Source organism: Cornus florida, unplaced genomic scaffold (assembly GCF_030987335.1).
Source record: "Cornus florida cultivar Cherokee Brave unplaced genomic scaffold, ASM3098733v1 CherokeeBrave_3.0.0_Hap2_Chr05, whole genome shotgun sequence".
Classification (NCBI taxonomy): Eukaryota; Viridiplantae; Streptophyta; class Magnoliopsida; order Cornales; family Cornaceae; genus Cornus; species Cornus florida.
In genome coordinates, this window is record NW_026775575.1 from 73913557 (window position 1) to 73930221 (window position 16665).

At 36.5% G+C, this 16665-nt stretch overlaps 2 protein-coding genes across 2 annotated transcripts; both read right to left on the reverse strand.

Annotated features, from left to right (window-relative positions):
• Positions 1-1270: 1270 nt before the first annotated feature.
• On the reverse strand, positions 1271-2277 carry LOC132306852 (auxin-induced protein 15A-like). Its single transcript, XM_059804418.1, has one exon. The coding sequence runs from the start codon at positions 2069-2071 to the stop codon at positions 1769-1771; it is 303 nt and encodes a 100-aa protein (XP_059660401.1). The 5' UTR covers positions 2072-2277; the 3' UTR covers positions 1271-1768.
• A 2091-nt stretch (positions 2278-4368) lies between these two features.
• On the reverse strand, positions 4369-5209 carry LOC132306849 (auxin-responsive protein SAUR21-like). The gene has a single exon (XM_059804416.1). The coding sequence runs from the start codon at positions 4874-4876 to the stop codon at positions 4574-4576; it is 303 nt and encodes a 100-aa protein (XP_059660399.1). The 5' UTR covers positions 4877-5209; the 3' UTR covers positions 4369-4573.
• Positions 5210-16665: the final 11456 nt, after the last annotated feature.

Below are 16665 nucleotides of genomic sequence, written 5' to 3' on the forward strand. Positions count from 1 at the left end.
AGAACTTTGAAATGAAATATATGGATGAGGCATCCTATGTGATAGGAATAAAAATATTTCATTATAGATCACATTGATTTGTTTTTAGAATTGTCTCATAAAGCATATATTAAAAGAGTTCTAGAAGATTTGGTTGGAGGAACAATATTATGAAAAAGTGCAAAGTAATTTATGATTACTTTGTCTATTATGAAATTTTAATTTGTAGCATGCTTTGAGGCTATAATTTATGATTGCAGAATTTATTTCAGGACTTGGAGTTATGGGTACCTTTTTCAGATTGCTGAAAATTTATGCTGCAATTGTTGATCTTCTTGTATGAAAAATGATAGGTATTCTAAAGTTGAAATACTTTATCATTAAAGAAGATATTTAGAAACAACGAATGTCTATTGAAATTATAAGAACGTAACTTATGATTGCAATCCATTAATGAATGGATTACCATCCAAGACATTTATGGAACATGTTGAAAGAATGGGTCTTAAATGTAGTCAATGATGATTATTTTTTAGTTGTGGATTGCTTAAATAGTGCTTATATATATTTGACATTTTACGCTGATTAAATGTGTTTCTGATATTTCCTATTAATTAATGTACATGTACGTATTGCTTTAATAAGTGGTAATAGGAATAGTCTTGGAAAAGACATTATTGTTAGATCATTATTGATACTTCTCATTTATAGACTATGTTGAATAGATTACTAGTGTTGTGATACATGGAAGGGACTGTGTCATTTAAGGATATATAACCGCCATGACTCGCATTGGTAATTTATTTACCATGGTATTTATAATGACCAATTTAATGAGTTAATCTGATTTATGGTGCACATTAATGACTATTTTACTAAACCACTACAGAAATTATCATATGTGCCAAGTGGGAGAATGTAAGATTATTTATTTAATTGTGACCCACATGATTTGGACATGTGACATATTACTTGGTGGGTAAGTAAATAGATATCAATTAATATTATTTATTTTTGGTCAACTTATAATTACTTTTTTGGTAATTACTTATTGGAGAAGTGTTTTCCTTTCTTATTCTTTACTTTGATGGAAAGTAGAATTATATTACTATAAGGAAAACTGGTCCTCTCTCTGTCTTTATAAAAGTGCATATACTCCATCAATTATGTACAATTAATGAAACAACACGTAAAAGTTTTATGTGTACAAAAGGCCAAGAGAGAAAAACCAGTTTCTACCTTTGCCTGTTGATCAGAGTTGCAGATTAGTTCGTGGTTAAATGATCTAGAAGTTGGATTTAATCTCAACAAGGTTTGATATCATGAATCGAGGTATTTATATCTAACTATTTATTTATGCATTATAAATATATGAAAATCATGAAGTTCTAAGATTATGGGTTTATGTTTATTTGTGATGAATGGTTTAACACGAATAATTATAGTTTACAAATTTTTCCTAACTAAGTTTAATTAAAATAATTACCCAAAAAAAAAAAAAAGAGAGTTTAATTGAAACAAAATATATTTGCTCACAGAATGCAACAAAAAAGATGCACACCAAAGTCAATATAGAATCTATAGAAACAAAGATTTAGAAGAAATAATGAATTTGCTTTTGAAATTGTCTAAGAACATGATCTCTGCTTTATAATATTTAGAAACAAGGGACCATTTTTTCATCCCCAATATCCTCTATGGGAACAAAAAAAGGTACAAAATTAAAATTTTTACATGGAAATGATGACCACTGCTTTACAAAATTGGATTCTATATGCATAGAATTGTCTCATGATCTGCTCAACTGAGAAGTGATATCAATGAAGATGTCCTCTCTGCAGGGAATTGTGAGACCACCCATTGGATGATCGAACCCAAATTCTTCCTTAGCTTGACTTAGTAAGTCTTGGAATGAAGGCTGGTTCAAGGATGATACTGGAACCACAAATCGCTTCTTTTCACTCTCTCCAACATAAACTGCAAAATAGCCTTTTGGGACATTTAGAGCTGTTGAAGCTGCTTGGTCTGCTGCCAAAGAAGGCATCCTAAGTATTTGCTTAGCATTAATAATACGAGGCATGCCGAAACCCATGATGTTGTATGAGCTAGAAAAGAAGCAAAGATCACAAGGAGGAGTTTGCAGAACAAAATGAAAGCTTTGAGAGTGAAGAGTGATGAGACTAGTGTGTTGGTTGTAGAATCACTAATATGTGTGTGTATATATATAGATAAAAGGGTATGCAAGAAATTCTCTGAAATGTTGAATGAGTGGAGATTTAGTTGGTGGTGTATAACATGAAGGATCACATGGTTTTGTCTTCCAAATCATCATCACGAATTCATAATGATGGAGTAAAATGTATTTTTGTTGAAAAACATCGTTCCCTACCACTGCTTGCAACAACCTACAGAGGAACCTAAGAGCAGATGCTCTATGGCCGGCATTTTCATTATCAAATGAGTGGTGAAGAGACTACTGCAGTTGGTCCACAAAATACATATTGGATGTGGTATCACATGGTTTTGCGATAATGTGATATTTTCGTGCTGTAATATGTCTTTGATAACTTGTTAGGCAGATCACCATAGCAGTACAAACAATGAAGGTCCACTGGAAACTATATCTTCCTGGCCTACTGATTATAAGATATTATGTATCCAATAGACCATTTGGATCAAATATTAAATAGTAGGTTCTAATATGCAGATTATTTTTCACAAATTCATTTAGAAAATAATATCCTGCTGCCTCGGACAAGGCCCTTGATTTGGAGGGACGATAGGTTGACTAGCATTCCTAGATCAGCCAGGCAGATAATGCGAGATAATGCGTTCTTTCATGAATATTTGATTCAAATTGACCAACCAAGATTATGTTCCTAATTGAAAGATATTATGTCTGTAATTACTATGAAGAAAATCAAAAGGAAGTTGGATATTTTGAGTGCAGGAACCCCAACTCTTCAGTCAAAGCAATTACGTCGTAGCTGCATTGCAGCTTGAAGATAAATGACTCGTGATTTTTTCACTATTTCCTTAGTTAATTAGTCTGAAGGAAGGGTGGATTAAGGTTACTAAAGAGTGATACATTACATAGATCTAGCATGTCATTTTAATTGTCACTAAGATTTGGCTTTTGGCAATTGAAAATGACATAGTTTAATCATATTACCTATGCAAAACAAAGGTTAGGTGTACATGTGTTGACACCCATTTTGATAATTGGGCTTGGATTACAATTGGGCCTGATGAACAGTGACGTAGCAGAGGTTTGGGCCATAAGAAGATACTGGGCTGAAGAGATGTGGTAATAAGTTTGGGCTGCAAGACATTTTACTCTACATGGGCTGAACAATAGACTTGGGCCACGGTTGGATAATAATGATGGAGTTAGAAGAAGATTGAGCTGTTGCATGGAATATTATCTACAACATTACAGATGGAATTGATTTGGATAAAGTTAAAGTAACATATAGATAGGAATGAAAATAAATACCAATTGTTTATCTACATGGTGTTATACATGGATATAGATTACAAGAGAAAGGGCAATGACGTGGCATATTTCACATGAGAACAAAGCTATACAAAAGGGCGTCACTGATCAGATGGATTATTTTTGAAATATTTTTAAACTTTATGTTGGATAAGATTTATATGTTTACTAGATTTTAATTAAGAATTAATATTTATCTAGGAACTTTAATTTGAATTTAAATTTAGTATTTAGTGATGAGGAGTTTGTTTCTAATAATTTCTATAAATAAACAAGGAGGCATGCTATACGAGAGGTCCAGCACCTTCAGAATCTTTATTATTTTTTGTTTGCTTTCTCAAGCTTTTCCAAGAATAACATCTTGCTATTTCTTCTTTCTTCCTTCCATATTTCTCAATCTCTCGTTCTATCTAAGTCTCTCTTTCCTTCTATATCTCTCTTTCTCTCTCTTTTCTTGCTATATCTATTTTCCTCCCATTTCTATTCTCTTGATACGATACTATAATTTGTTCACTATAAAGTCCTTTAACTAGGCAATTTTGAACCCAAAAAGGACAATTTCTACTTGAACCACACAAGTGGTTGCCCGCTCCATCTCAATTAGAATCGGATTTAATCAGCCGATTTTAGCGTCAACAACATGTTCAGGAGGTGAGCTTTAAAACAGTTCCTTCACAAATATATCAGTTTCTGCTGCTATTCTCTAGAACAGTGTGCAAATTAAGTTTAGGTTTAGTTGAGATGAGGAAATCTTAATATCCTATTGCCCCGAAATTATAACTTTTCGCCTCCTTTTCTATGATTTTCCTGTTTAATGCAATTACAAAATTATATAAGGCAACAATAAAAAAAAATTCACACCAAAGTGGATATAAAATCTATAGAAAGAAAGATTTGATGAATTAATGTATTTGCTTTTGAAATTATCTAAGAAGAGCATGATCTCCACTTTATAATATTTTGGAACAAGGGGCCATTTTTTTTCATCCCCAATCTCCACTCTGAAAAAAAAAAAAAAAAAAGGGTAAAAATTGAAATTTGTACATGGAAATGATGACTACTGCTTTACAAAATTGTGTCTATATGCGTAGGAATGTCTCATGATCTGCTTAATTGTGAAGTGATATCAATGAAGATGTCCTCTGTGCAGGGAATTGTGAGACCACCCATTGGATGGCCAAAGCCAAATTCTTCCTCAGCTTGACTTAACAAGTTCTGAAATGAAGGCTGGCTCAAGTATGATATTGGAACCACAAATCGCTTCTTTTCATTCTCACCAACATAAACTGCAAAGTAGCCTTTTGGGACATTTAGAACCATAGAATCTGGTTGGTTTGTTGTGAAAGAAGGCAGTCGAAGAATTTGCTTAGCATGAACAATACGAGGCACACGGAAACCCATTGTCGTATATATAAATCTCTCTCTCTCTCTCTCTCTCTCTGAAGTTTATAAAGAATTTGTTGAACAAATGAAAGTTTTGATAAGGAAGAATGTAAAGATTTGTGTTGGTTGTAGATTGACTCATATGTGGATATATATAGTGGAAAAGCCTATGCAATGTGGAATGAGTGGTGAAGAGGGATTTAGATGGCAATTTGTGAAAGACATTAGCATATGAAGGATCACATGGTTTTGACTTCCAACTCATCCCATCCGATTTTAGGTCCAAGCTTATATGATCATCACCAATTATCACTTGCAAGGAACATTGTCACAAGATCAGCAGCTAACTTCTTAAATCCCATGTTCGGTGGTGCCATAACATACACAACTACTGTGGTCTTTATGTTTATTTGATCTCAAACCCTAACAAGTATGTGGCCTGTATTGATTTATAGTTATAAGTAATAGGCCAATTTTTTTTTTCAACTTCATCTCCATTGTGTGTTCTGTTATAAAAATAGGCCATGACAAGGCACACACTATTACACTGTTCTGTGATAGTGATAGGCCATGAGAAGCCACCCACATATTCATTGTCTGTTCTGTTATGGCCCATGATAAGGCAACCCCATATATTTCATCAAGAGAAATTTTCATGTTCTCTGTTGGGAGGCATAACAATGTAATGCCACATGACATGTCTTTCATGGACCACAGTGCATTACTCTCTTGAGTCTTATGACATTTACTCTATATATATGTGTGTGTGTTGCAACATTTGCTAACCACCCACATCTCAAAGCTTCTTTTGTTTAACAAAGTCCTAAGATCAAGTACTTACTACTTCTCCAAGAAAAAACTTTTTGATACAAAATTATGGGTATCCGCTTGCTCAGAATTGTTCATGCTAAGCAGCTCCTCCAGCAGGTTTTTTCAACTCCAGCGATCACCGGTGTACCCAAAGGCCACGTTGCTGTTTATGTTGGAGAAACCGAGAAGAAGAGATTTGTAGTCCCAATTTCATTTTTGAAGCATCCATCATTTCAAAACTTGCTAAGCCAGGCTGAAGAAGAGTTTGGATTTGATCATCCAATGGGCGGTCTTACCATCCCATGTAGAGAAGAAACCTTCATAGATCTCATTTGCAATTTGAATTGTTCTTAAGCAATGAGAAGAAGGAATAGCTAGCCATTAGAGACCGATATTTAACACCACTGACCAAAAGAAAGCAATTGCTTCAATTTTGAATTAGAAGATTTGGTTGATTGTTGTATAAGTGATGTAACATTTGATTTTTTTTTGAAGCAAACTGAAAGTTGAATCTATTTGCATCAATTGAGTAGCTTAAATTCTTCTTTCCTTTAGCTCTATTAATACAATTGATGCTAATCTAGTATAAACAATAAGATTATGCATGCTGTCAATGTTAGTTACCAAAAGCCAAATCTATAATGTGGATTCACTCTGCCATTTCCATTTTGATTTTGAAGAATTATCTACCTGAAAAAAAAATTTAAAAATTTGAAGTATTCAGTAATTTATATTTACCTTGTTATGTATAAGATCAATGTTACTATGTCCCTTTGCCTAACATCTGAAAATTGCTGATGGTGACATCAATCAATATAAATATTGAAGTAGCTGCAGTAAAATGGAAGAAGAATCCCCAAATACGGTGCACTTATTTCAAATGGTCAAAAGTGAGATTAGTCGGCCATTTTTTAGCACTTAGAACATTTATCACAACAGCATCTGTTAAGTTGACATATGGTGTGGGTAGCATCCAGGACCACTAGTAGGTCATGATTCAGGTGGAAAACCTATTTTTTTCTTGCAAGTCGATGTTTTTGTACATGACTTGCAAGTGATCAATGGGATGACAGGAAACCTTAGGGCATAACAAGAATTGGGATTTACTATATGATCATGCACAGTGGGGGTTTTGGCATGCCTCTTATAAGCTGAATAATGGCATGATCATTAAGCCGTAGGGCATGATGTCTTTAACAACACAATTCTTTATTAGAATTGCTAATCTTGGTGAAGAAGCACATTCCCACATGGAAAAATACTATGTCAACTGTTGTGTTCTTTTGTATCACTTATTACCTACTAGCACAATGGCTAGGCAGCAGGTGGATGCCATGCTGACGTCTACGATTTTCATGTCTTTCTATGGAGTTCAGTGATCAAAATCTAGAGTGGGACATGTAAAAAAATCCTCAACATTTCTATGGAGTTCAGTGAGGCAGATAATGTGAGATAATGCATTCTTTCATGAATATTTGATTCAAATTGACCAACCAAGTTCTGTTCCTAATTGAAAGATATTATGTCTGTAAGTACTTTAAAAAAAAAAAAAAAAAATCAAAAGGAAGTTGAATATTTTGAGTGCAGGAACCCCAACTCTTCAGTCAAAGCAATTATGTCGTAGCAGCATTACAGCTTGAAATGAGACAAATGCTTCCAAGAAACCTCATCGACATACTTGTGGGAAATTGAACTGTAATGAACATGGGAGCATATGAATCTAAAGTCATGATAGGCATGGAAACTAACATGACCTTCTTATCACTACCCATTCCATTTGAACTTGATCCAAAATTCTTGTGAGAAATGTGTCAAAAGCTAAAAATGGAGGAACTGAATCAACTGATTTCATTTGTGATGATTTGAAAGAAGTGTAACCCAGGGGGTTCTTGTTAATGCTCCAAATTCGTACGACCTAATGACCGGCATCCTTCAGAAACAAAAAGACCAGGGTGCATTAAGAGGACTAAAGAGGGACAATATAAAGACATCACTAAGTTAGCACATCTTTGTTAATCATCACTAAAATTTAGCTTTTAAAAATTATGAATGAAATAGTCTAATATATTGCATATGCAAAATTATTATTAGTGGTATATGTTAAGAATGTGAGCTTTAAACTATTATTGAGAAATTTATCAGTTTAACTGTTATTCTCTAGACCAGTATTCAAATAAGCAAAGGTTTAGTAGAGACGAGGACATCTCAGTTTACAAAATTATATTGGGTTGACTAGGCATTCTTGTTTGAGTTCAAGAGGTGGTGTCAAACTATTGAATGGCCACTTATAGTGTGTGCAACATTACAAATGTAAAATATGTGTTTTTGTCAAGGTCTTACAATTGATTTATATGTAATGCACACAGATATTGCTGTACTACATGTAGCATACGACGTCCATCAAGGGAAGAGAATTGCAAAAAAAATTGGTAACATAGTTTTGGAAAAAGATCTTTGCTAATTAAATGCAAGACAAAGATGGACATAAATGTGAAAATAGAGTTCCTCAGGGTGCGAAAACAGTTAGTTGATTTTAATTGTGATTAATTCCTTTAATGACCTAGATCTGATTATTTGGTCAACTTGCTCAATTTATGATTGGTTAAATTATATGATCAATTTAAACATTTACAATCACAAATATAAATATTGTAAAGTAAAGCAAGTAAAAGTTTAGAGAGATTGCACCAGGATTTTTAGCGAGGAAATCCCAGTTGATAAAATACGTCAACTGTTTGCATGGGGAAAAACCTCGTGGACTATTCTGTCCAAAGTAAACCGATCCACTGTGTTTGAAATAAAGTACACCGAACTTTGACTCTGGTTCACACCCTATCGTTCTACCAAACATCAATTGCTGATAATCCTCTGACTTTGCGACTCCCCGTCCAACAGCAACTTGACCTCAACCTTATTAGAATTTTTGAATGAAAATTGTTTCATTAGTAATTGTAACGATCCGAACCCGTGGGTCCGAACCGTTATCCGGGTCCACGCTCTGACCTGAGGTCATCTAGGTCATACCATCTATTTTCCTATATCCATATTTGTCATAAGAGTCAATCAGGGTCTAAAAGAGTCCAAGAACATAGTGATACTGGGTGAGCAAGTGTACAGGTCCAAAAGGGAAGGGTCAGCCGGCTGATGGCCTTGGGTCGGCAGGCTGACAAGGCAGGATCGATCGGCTGACCTATAGGGTCGGCCGGCTGAAACGATTGTAAAACTTGCATGCTCTCGGGACTTTCCAAAATGGCTTGTCGGTCGGCTAATGGAGGGGGTTCGGTTGGCCGAACCTAGGGTTTTGGTCGGCTGATGGTGAGAGTCAGTCGGCTGAAACAAGGTCCTTCACAACCCACCTGGAAATGCATTCGCTCAACCTATACCAGACCTGTTATGGGATGAAATTCCGAATTCACAGCAACGAAGCATAATATTATATAATTGGATGGCATCAATAATAGATCAAAATATAATTTCCTTTCCTATTCATCATCAAGTATTTACATAGTCTCAAATTGTATCCAATTACCCTTAAAAGTTATAGTTACAATACATGGTGCCATGATTTCCAAAACAAATACACTCTACAAGAGTCTGAGACTTTACAAAAGAATGGCGATTACACAAAAGGTGTCAAAAGTGGATTCCTATTCTTCCTTAAGCTGGTGGAGGATTGTCATCCGCCACTTCCTTCCCGAGCCCTGAAAAATGTTAAATGATAGGGTGAGCATAAAGCTCAGTAAGTGGTACCTAAGACACACCCCTTGTGACCCCGTGAGTCCAAGCAATAAATAGAAATAAGATATCGGGATCATATTATGCCAGGGAGGAATATAATACAACTCAAGTAATAATAGAGCAATTTCATGCCATAAAAATGCAATGCCATGTATGTCACTCCCCATTCTCGAAATATAAATCCATCAGTTTTCAACCTGTTAATATAACCCGTCCGTTGGTGACTCCACAGCGACACGAGAGAAGGATTGGCTACTGTCCCTGACCCTTGGTATACCCGCGGCGTCATTTGGGGCCCAGCTAGCTCAACCACGCTAGGGTGATTTCCCTAGTTCCCTCTAGGTTATGTTAACACCACAGTCCTTTGGTGACTCCGCGGCGACTGGGTTTTCATAAAATCATTTTAATCAAAACAATTCCCCAAAATCTCTTTTTCATTTGTTTCAAATCATTTCTCTTCATTCATGCCCCATGTATGCATATATGTCTCATGTTTTCAATGCTAGGGCAATAAGGGATTTTATACTACACAAATAAGCATGCTTCCATCTAACAAATTCTAACAATTTAACGAACACAATAGGCATAAAAAATCAACAATTAGGCATACTTTCCATGTAAATCAACAAATACACATAATTGCATGCTTCATATACACAATTAAGTCATTTAAGAGATAATCAATTCAAATTAAGCATACTTGACAACAATTATAGTAGAAAACTCACAAAAGTGCAAGAAAGTGAGGATTAGAGACCCCTACCTCAAATTAAGCAAAAACCCCCAAATTTGCCATAGATCTCGAATTCCCTAGAGTGCTTCAAACAAGAAATTGCTCCGATCAAATCGTAGATCTCGCTGTGATCTTCAATTTGCCGCAAACAGCATCAAAAAACTCCAAATGATGAAGGAATAATCAAAGCTTGAAGTTTTATGTGAAAAAGAAAAGAAAAAGCAAGAACTAAAGAAAGAGAGAGATGGTGCCAGGAGGGAGAGAGGAAAATGAGACCAAAAATGTGGTCTCATGGCCTTAAATGTTCTAATGGTGGATCCCACCACTTTTCTTTTATTTTTCCTTTTTCTTTTATTTTTATTTTACACCACACATATATGTACACATTAAATAATTTCACAACCATATATAACACATTAAATAAAATAAATATGATGCAAATGGACCCAATTAAAATCCCTGTACGTAACAATTCCAAAAGTGGGTCTCACACGGAACCGTCCGGCCCGAAAAACCGAAAAATACCAAAATGACCACCCTTACATTTCAAAGAGTTCTAGACTCAATGAAATGCCCCCAACCAACTCTCAGACATAACCGGCACACTCCACAGTGTCCGGTACTAAAAACGACAAAAGACGAAAATGCCCTTGCAACGACAAAAATTCTGAAAAAATAAAAAATGGTGAAAATTGGAAACATCACAGTAATCAATAGGTGCCTATGTTGAGGATTGGTTAGAAATGGTTAATAAACTATAAGGATGCATTGGATTACAATACATACATGAATGGGTGTGTTGGTTGAAAAGGTACAATCGAACAGACATAACCTATTCATGCAACATATTGATGCAAAAATCCTCACGACTCGGAACGACAGCGTTTACCTGTAAAACAAAAGGACATCACCTCAAATGGCACTAGTGGGGTGCCAGCCGAGGACCCTCCGATGATCAAGTTAGTACTTGTAATCATATTACATAATAATTATGTAAATTCTGTTTAGGGGTCTTTTCTCGTACCTTCTTTAATGACTCGGTGCCCTATTTATAGCTGTCGATTGTAATCAAATTGGTCCCGTAGGAGATCCGCTTGTGCGAGATCAGAGGAGATCGTTTGTTGTCAGATTTATCGAGGATATGATTTACTCTTTTGACTTTCTCAAATTATGCCCAGGTTATCCTTACCCTGTTAAACCACATCATCATTCATTATCCTGGATATGAAATGTCATCATTCTTATCCAATAGAAATCTTTATCTCTGATAACGAAGTATGTCGAAGAGGTCTGGCGGCTGGTCAATGTAGGTTAGGTTTATTTTTCCTTATCAGTTGTCCCCCATTCCCAAGCTTGCTCGTCTAGCTTTGGGAATGTAAATTTTTTTTTTTTTTTTTTTGCCCTGGGCACTGTTCCCTTAGGAAAGTGCTCGCGGGTACTGTTCATGTGAACAGTAACCTTTTTTTTTTTTTTCCGCCCTGGGTACTATTCCCTTAGGTACTATTTTTGGTACCCTTGGGTAATCTTCCCTTGGGTACTATTTTTGGTATCCTTGGGTACTCTGGGTATTCTTCCCCTGGGTACTATTTTTAGCACCCTTGGGTAATCTTTCCTTGGATACTATTTTTAGTACCCTTGGGTACTCTGCCCCTAGGTACTATTTTTGGTACCCTTGGGTAATCTTCCCTTGGGTACTTTTTTTGGTACCCATGGGTACTCTGCCCCTGGGTACTATTTTTGGTACCCTTGGGTACTGTTTTTGGTATCCTTAGGCACTCTGCCCCTGGATACTATTTTTGGTACCCTTAGGTAATCTTCCCTTAGGTACTATTTTTGGTACCCTTGGGTACTCTGCCCCTGGGTACTATTATTGGTACCCCTGGGTAATCTTCCACTGGGTATTATTTTTGGTACCCTCGGGTACTCTGCCCCTGGGTACTATTTTTAGTAGCCTCGGGTACTCTGTCCCTAGGTACTATTTTTGGTACCCTCGGGTACTCTGCCCCTAGGTACTATTTTTAGTATCTTTGGGTACTCTTTTCTTGGTAAGGGAATAAATTGTACGAACTTCACTCAGGTCGTCACTCCTTTAATAAGGGAATTAAATTTTACGAGCTTTACTCAGCTCGTTCCTTTAGTAAGGAATTTTTATTTACTATACCTCATAGTAAGGGGATATTGATTACGGGATTAATTCAGCCCGGGTCCTTGTAATACAAGACACTTATTTACTATCCCTTATAGTACGGGGATATTAATTACGGGATTCATTCAGCCCAGGTCCTTGTAGTACAGGACACTTACTTACTATCCCTTATAGTACGGGGATATTAATTACTGGATTCATTCAGCCCGGGTCCTTGTAATACAGGACATTTATTTACTATCCCTTATAGTACAGGGATATTGATTACGGGATTCATTCAACCCGGGTCCTTTTAATACATGACACTCATTATCATCCCTTGTATCCCTTTAGTAAGGGAATTAGATTTTTGTCAAGCGTCGGAAATGCCAAGTCCTACTGAGCTAAGCATGCTTGATGATTACTTTCTTGCCCTTTTTAATAAGGGAAGTGGATTTGCTCGAGCGTTGTGAGCTCTCCTTTTAATAAGGGAGTAGTTAACTCGTCGTCTCTTTACCAAGGGAAGAAGATGAAGTTGACCCTTCGTTCCTTTATGGGGAAAGAGATACAGTCTGAAGGAGGGTGACCCCTTTAATACGAAAGGTAGTCGTCTCGTCTTTCTAGTAAATGAAGGAAGCTTTAATTATCTCACCCTTCTGTGTAGAAGGAGTAGTCGGTTTCTTGTCCCTTTAATGAGGGAAGAATGTGTTGTTGGCCTCTTGTCCTGGACGACTAGTGCCCTCGAGGGGCCGCTAAAGGAGAGAAACTAGAAACCCGACTAGCTCGATGTACCAAGGTTGGTACGTCAATCTTCTAGACCTTGTCATCATATGCAAATCGACGATTGATATCGTGTGATCCACTATTCTGCCCCCGATGGTAGGATCTTGGGTGATGACCCATTCTATAGACGTTTATATAGCAGACGGGGTGCTTGGTGCTGCAACAATTTACAATTGTCTAAAAATATTAAATTGTGTTAGAAATGATTACTGAAAATTAACCTGCCATGGATTATCAATCCAAAGTTCTGCATAATCTGAAGTCGATAGGCAATTCCTGCAAAAGAAGAGAGGTGACGACTGTCGTCTGGTAGGTGGAGGTTTGGTGTCCAGCGATTGGCGTGATGGGGGCGCGGTACCCAAAGGCTGACAGATGATGGTCTTGTGGCCAGTACCTCGTTGGGTCCAATGATCGCCCTTCATTTAGGAACCTCCTTAAAAATACAGACCTCATGGGATCTAGAGGGACATTAGCTCTCTTTGGACCTGAAGGCCTCGATACATTTTTGGGTGTAGAAGGCCACCCTGATTGCACGAACGGACGGAGTAATGAGACTCTGTTACTAGAGACATCCTTAGTGGTAAAGGCTTTACTAGTAGTTAGAAACCCCCTTGTTGGTAGTGATCCTCTTGAGGGGAGGAGACCAACTCACTTATGTAGGCGCAGAAGGACCAGGCCTTAGTCTTCAACGATCAGGCCTTGGTAGTTGGCTGCTGCCAGATATGATATAGACTTTGGTCTTAGACGACCAAACCTCAGTAATAAGTGGACCAAGCATCGCTAGATGGCAAACACTATACTGGACTGCATGGGTCGACGTGCCAAATTTTGATTGTTGTTATCGTACACTGGGTGGCATCACGCAACCCACCATTTTGCCCCCAATATGATGGATGGGTAATCATGATGTAGATACCCGTCCCTATATGAGAACATGGAAACCCGTTGTCAACTAATGACTTTGGGATGGTTTCCATGATCGGAAACTTTCGTCTTGCCATCTAAGCCAAGTCGCGTCAGGATTATTATTTCTTCAGAGAACTAATCGTTCCCACAGACGGCACCAGCTGTTGATGCGAAAATCCTCACGACTCGGAACAACAGCGTTTACCTGCAAAACAAAAGGACATCACCTCGAATGGCACCGGTGGGGTGCCAGCCGAGGACCCTCCAACGATCAAGTTAGTACTTGTAATCGTATCACATAATAATTATGTAAATTCTGTTTAGGGGTTTTTTCTCGTACATTCTTTAACAGCTCGGTGCCCTATTTATGGCTGTCGATTGGAATCAAATTGGTCCCGCAGGAGATCCTCTTATACGAGATCAGAGGAGATCGTTTGTTGCCAGATTTATCGAGGATATGATTTACTCCTTTGACTTTCTCAAATTATGCCCAAGTTATCCTTACCCTATTAAACCACGTCATCATTCATTATCCTGGATAAGAAATGTCATCATTCTTATCCGATGAAAATCTTTATCTCGGATAACGAAGTATGTCGAAGAGGTCTGGCGGCTGGTCAAGGTAGGTTAGGTTTATTTTTCCCTATCACAACCTATTGGAATTGATATGTCTAGTGGTGAACAAACACCATGTGAACCATTGCAACCTATTGGAGTGGATGTGTCTATTTGTGAACGAACACCATTTGAACCATTGCAACCAATTTGAGTGGATGTGTCTGGTGATGAAAAGACACATATAAATGGTTGTGTCTAGTGATGAAGAGACACATATAAATTGTTGTGTCCAATAATGAAGAGACACACCCAATCCGAAAAGGCACTTCTATTTCTATAAATACCCCATTGGGTTGCCATTTACAATTCATTCAATTCAATTTTGTTTTTCTCTCTCCCTCTCTAAACTTGAACCCAACCTAAGTGGGTTTAAACCATAGGTCAAGTGGTCCGAGCCACTTAGACCCTAATTCAATTTCATCGAATCATATTAAGATTGGTCTGAACCATTTGGTTTGTATTGCATTCAATTTAGCATTTATGTAGTATAGATGCATTTTTGAGTCAGAGGGAGTATTACACGGAGGAGGTTCGCCGTATCCACGAGTTTGTAGTGATGCTACTTGTGAATATAAACCGTTGTATCCTGGGAGATCGACGCCACTGAGTCCGTTAGCACCATAGCTAGGCGAATCTGTCTTAAGGACATAGTATTCAATACTAGCCTTGGTTCAGGTTCTTTATTTATTATTTATTACTTTATTTTACATATTTAATTAAATATATAGTTGCATATTTAATTAATCATTTCGTAACATATTGTTAATTATCTCATAACATATTTGTATAATGGTTGTTATATCTTAAATGTCACATGAAGCATATATTTTACCAAAAATCTTAAGACAGATTCATCCTTGCGTAGATTTTATTATATGTTTCTATTTAAGATATAAGCAAGTAGAGATTATACTAATAATTAAGATATAATAAAATAATACTATATACAATATTATATGATAATATGCTAAATATTAATGTGTTCAATATTATGTGAAATTAAAGCATATTATATTAGCAGATTATTGAATTATTGAATTATTCAATAATTCAATTTATAGCATGTTATATAACATGTTATATAAGCATGTTATATAAATAATTCAATATTAGTTGAATTATTTTAATTTTATAATATAATATTATTTAGTATATTATATTACCTTAAACATGTGCTAACTAGATGTGGAAAAGGGTACTTCGTTACTTTTATCAATGATTACACATGATACTGTTATGTATATGTGCTACGAAGCAAAGATGAAACCTTAGAAATGTTTAAACATTACAAAAATAAGGTTGAGAACTAAAGTGACAAAAAGATCAAGGTATTAAGAAATGATAAATGTGGTGAATACATATCACCATGTGCTGATTTTTGTTCAGAACATGGTATCATTCACGAATAAATGATGAATGATATGTTGATAAGTTCTGGTTTAACTCAAAATTTAGGTCGGGGGGAGTTTTGCTTCCCGCAAATTATATTTTCAATAAAATACTTCAAAAGAAAACAAATGTGACACCATATAAATTATGGAAAGGTCTAAAACCTTCTAATAAATTCTTAAAAGTGTGGGGTTGTCTAACTAAGGTTGCAGTTCCTACTCCTATGAAAGTTAAAGTGGGACTTAAAATGTGGCAACCTTGTAGGTGGGTGTGCCGTGGATAGGTGCAAAAGGCACTGACAGGCTACCACACGAGGCGAGCTATAAGTGTACAGTCCCACATCGCTTAAGTAAGGGAAATGTGAAGTGCTTTTATGTGGTGGTGTTGTGACGACCCTGGATTTTACAACCCAGTGTGTCCTGTGATGACCCGAAATAGATCCAGAATACCGAAGCAAAAGATGAAACAACAGTCTCTAGAGATACAACACGTCTCTAAGACATCAATGTGACCCTCGACGAGGTCATGGAACCCAATGGAAATAAAAGCGGAAATGGCATTTAAAAAACGGACAAGAATGAACCTAGGGGCAAAAAGGTCATTTCTAACATAAAAGTGGGTGCTACCGAGCACACCATTGGAAATACAACGAAAAATCAATAAACTTAGACTCAAGAATCACTTGATTCGGAGTCTGGATGAAGA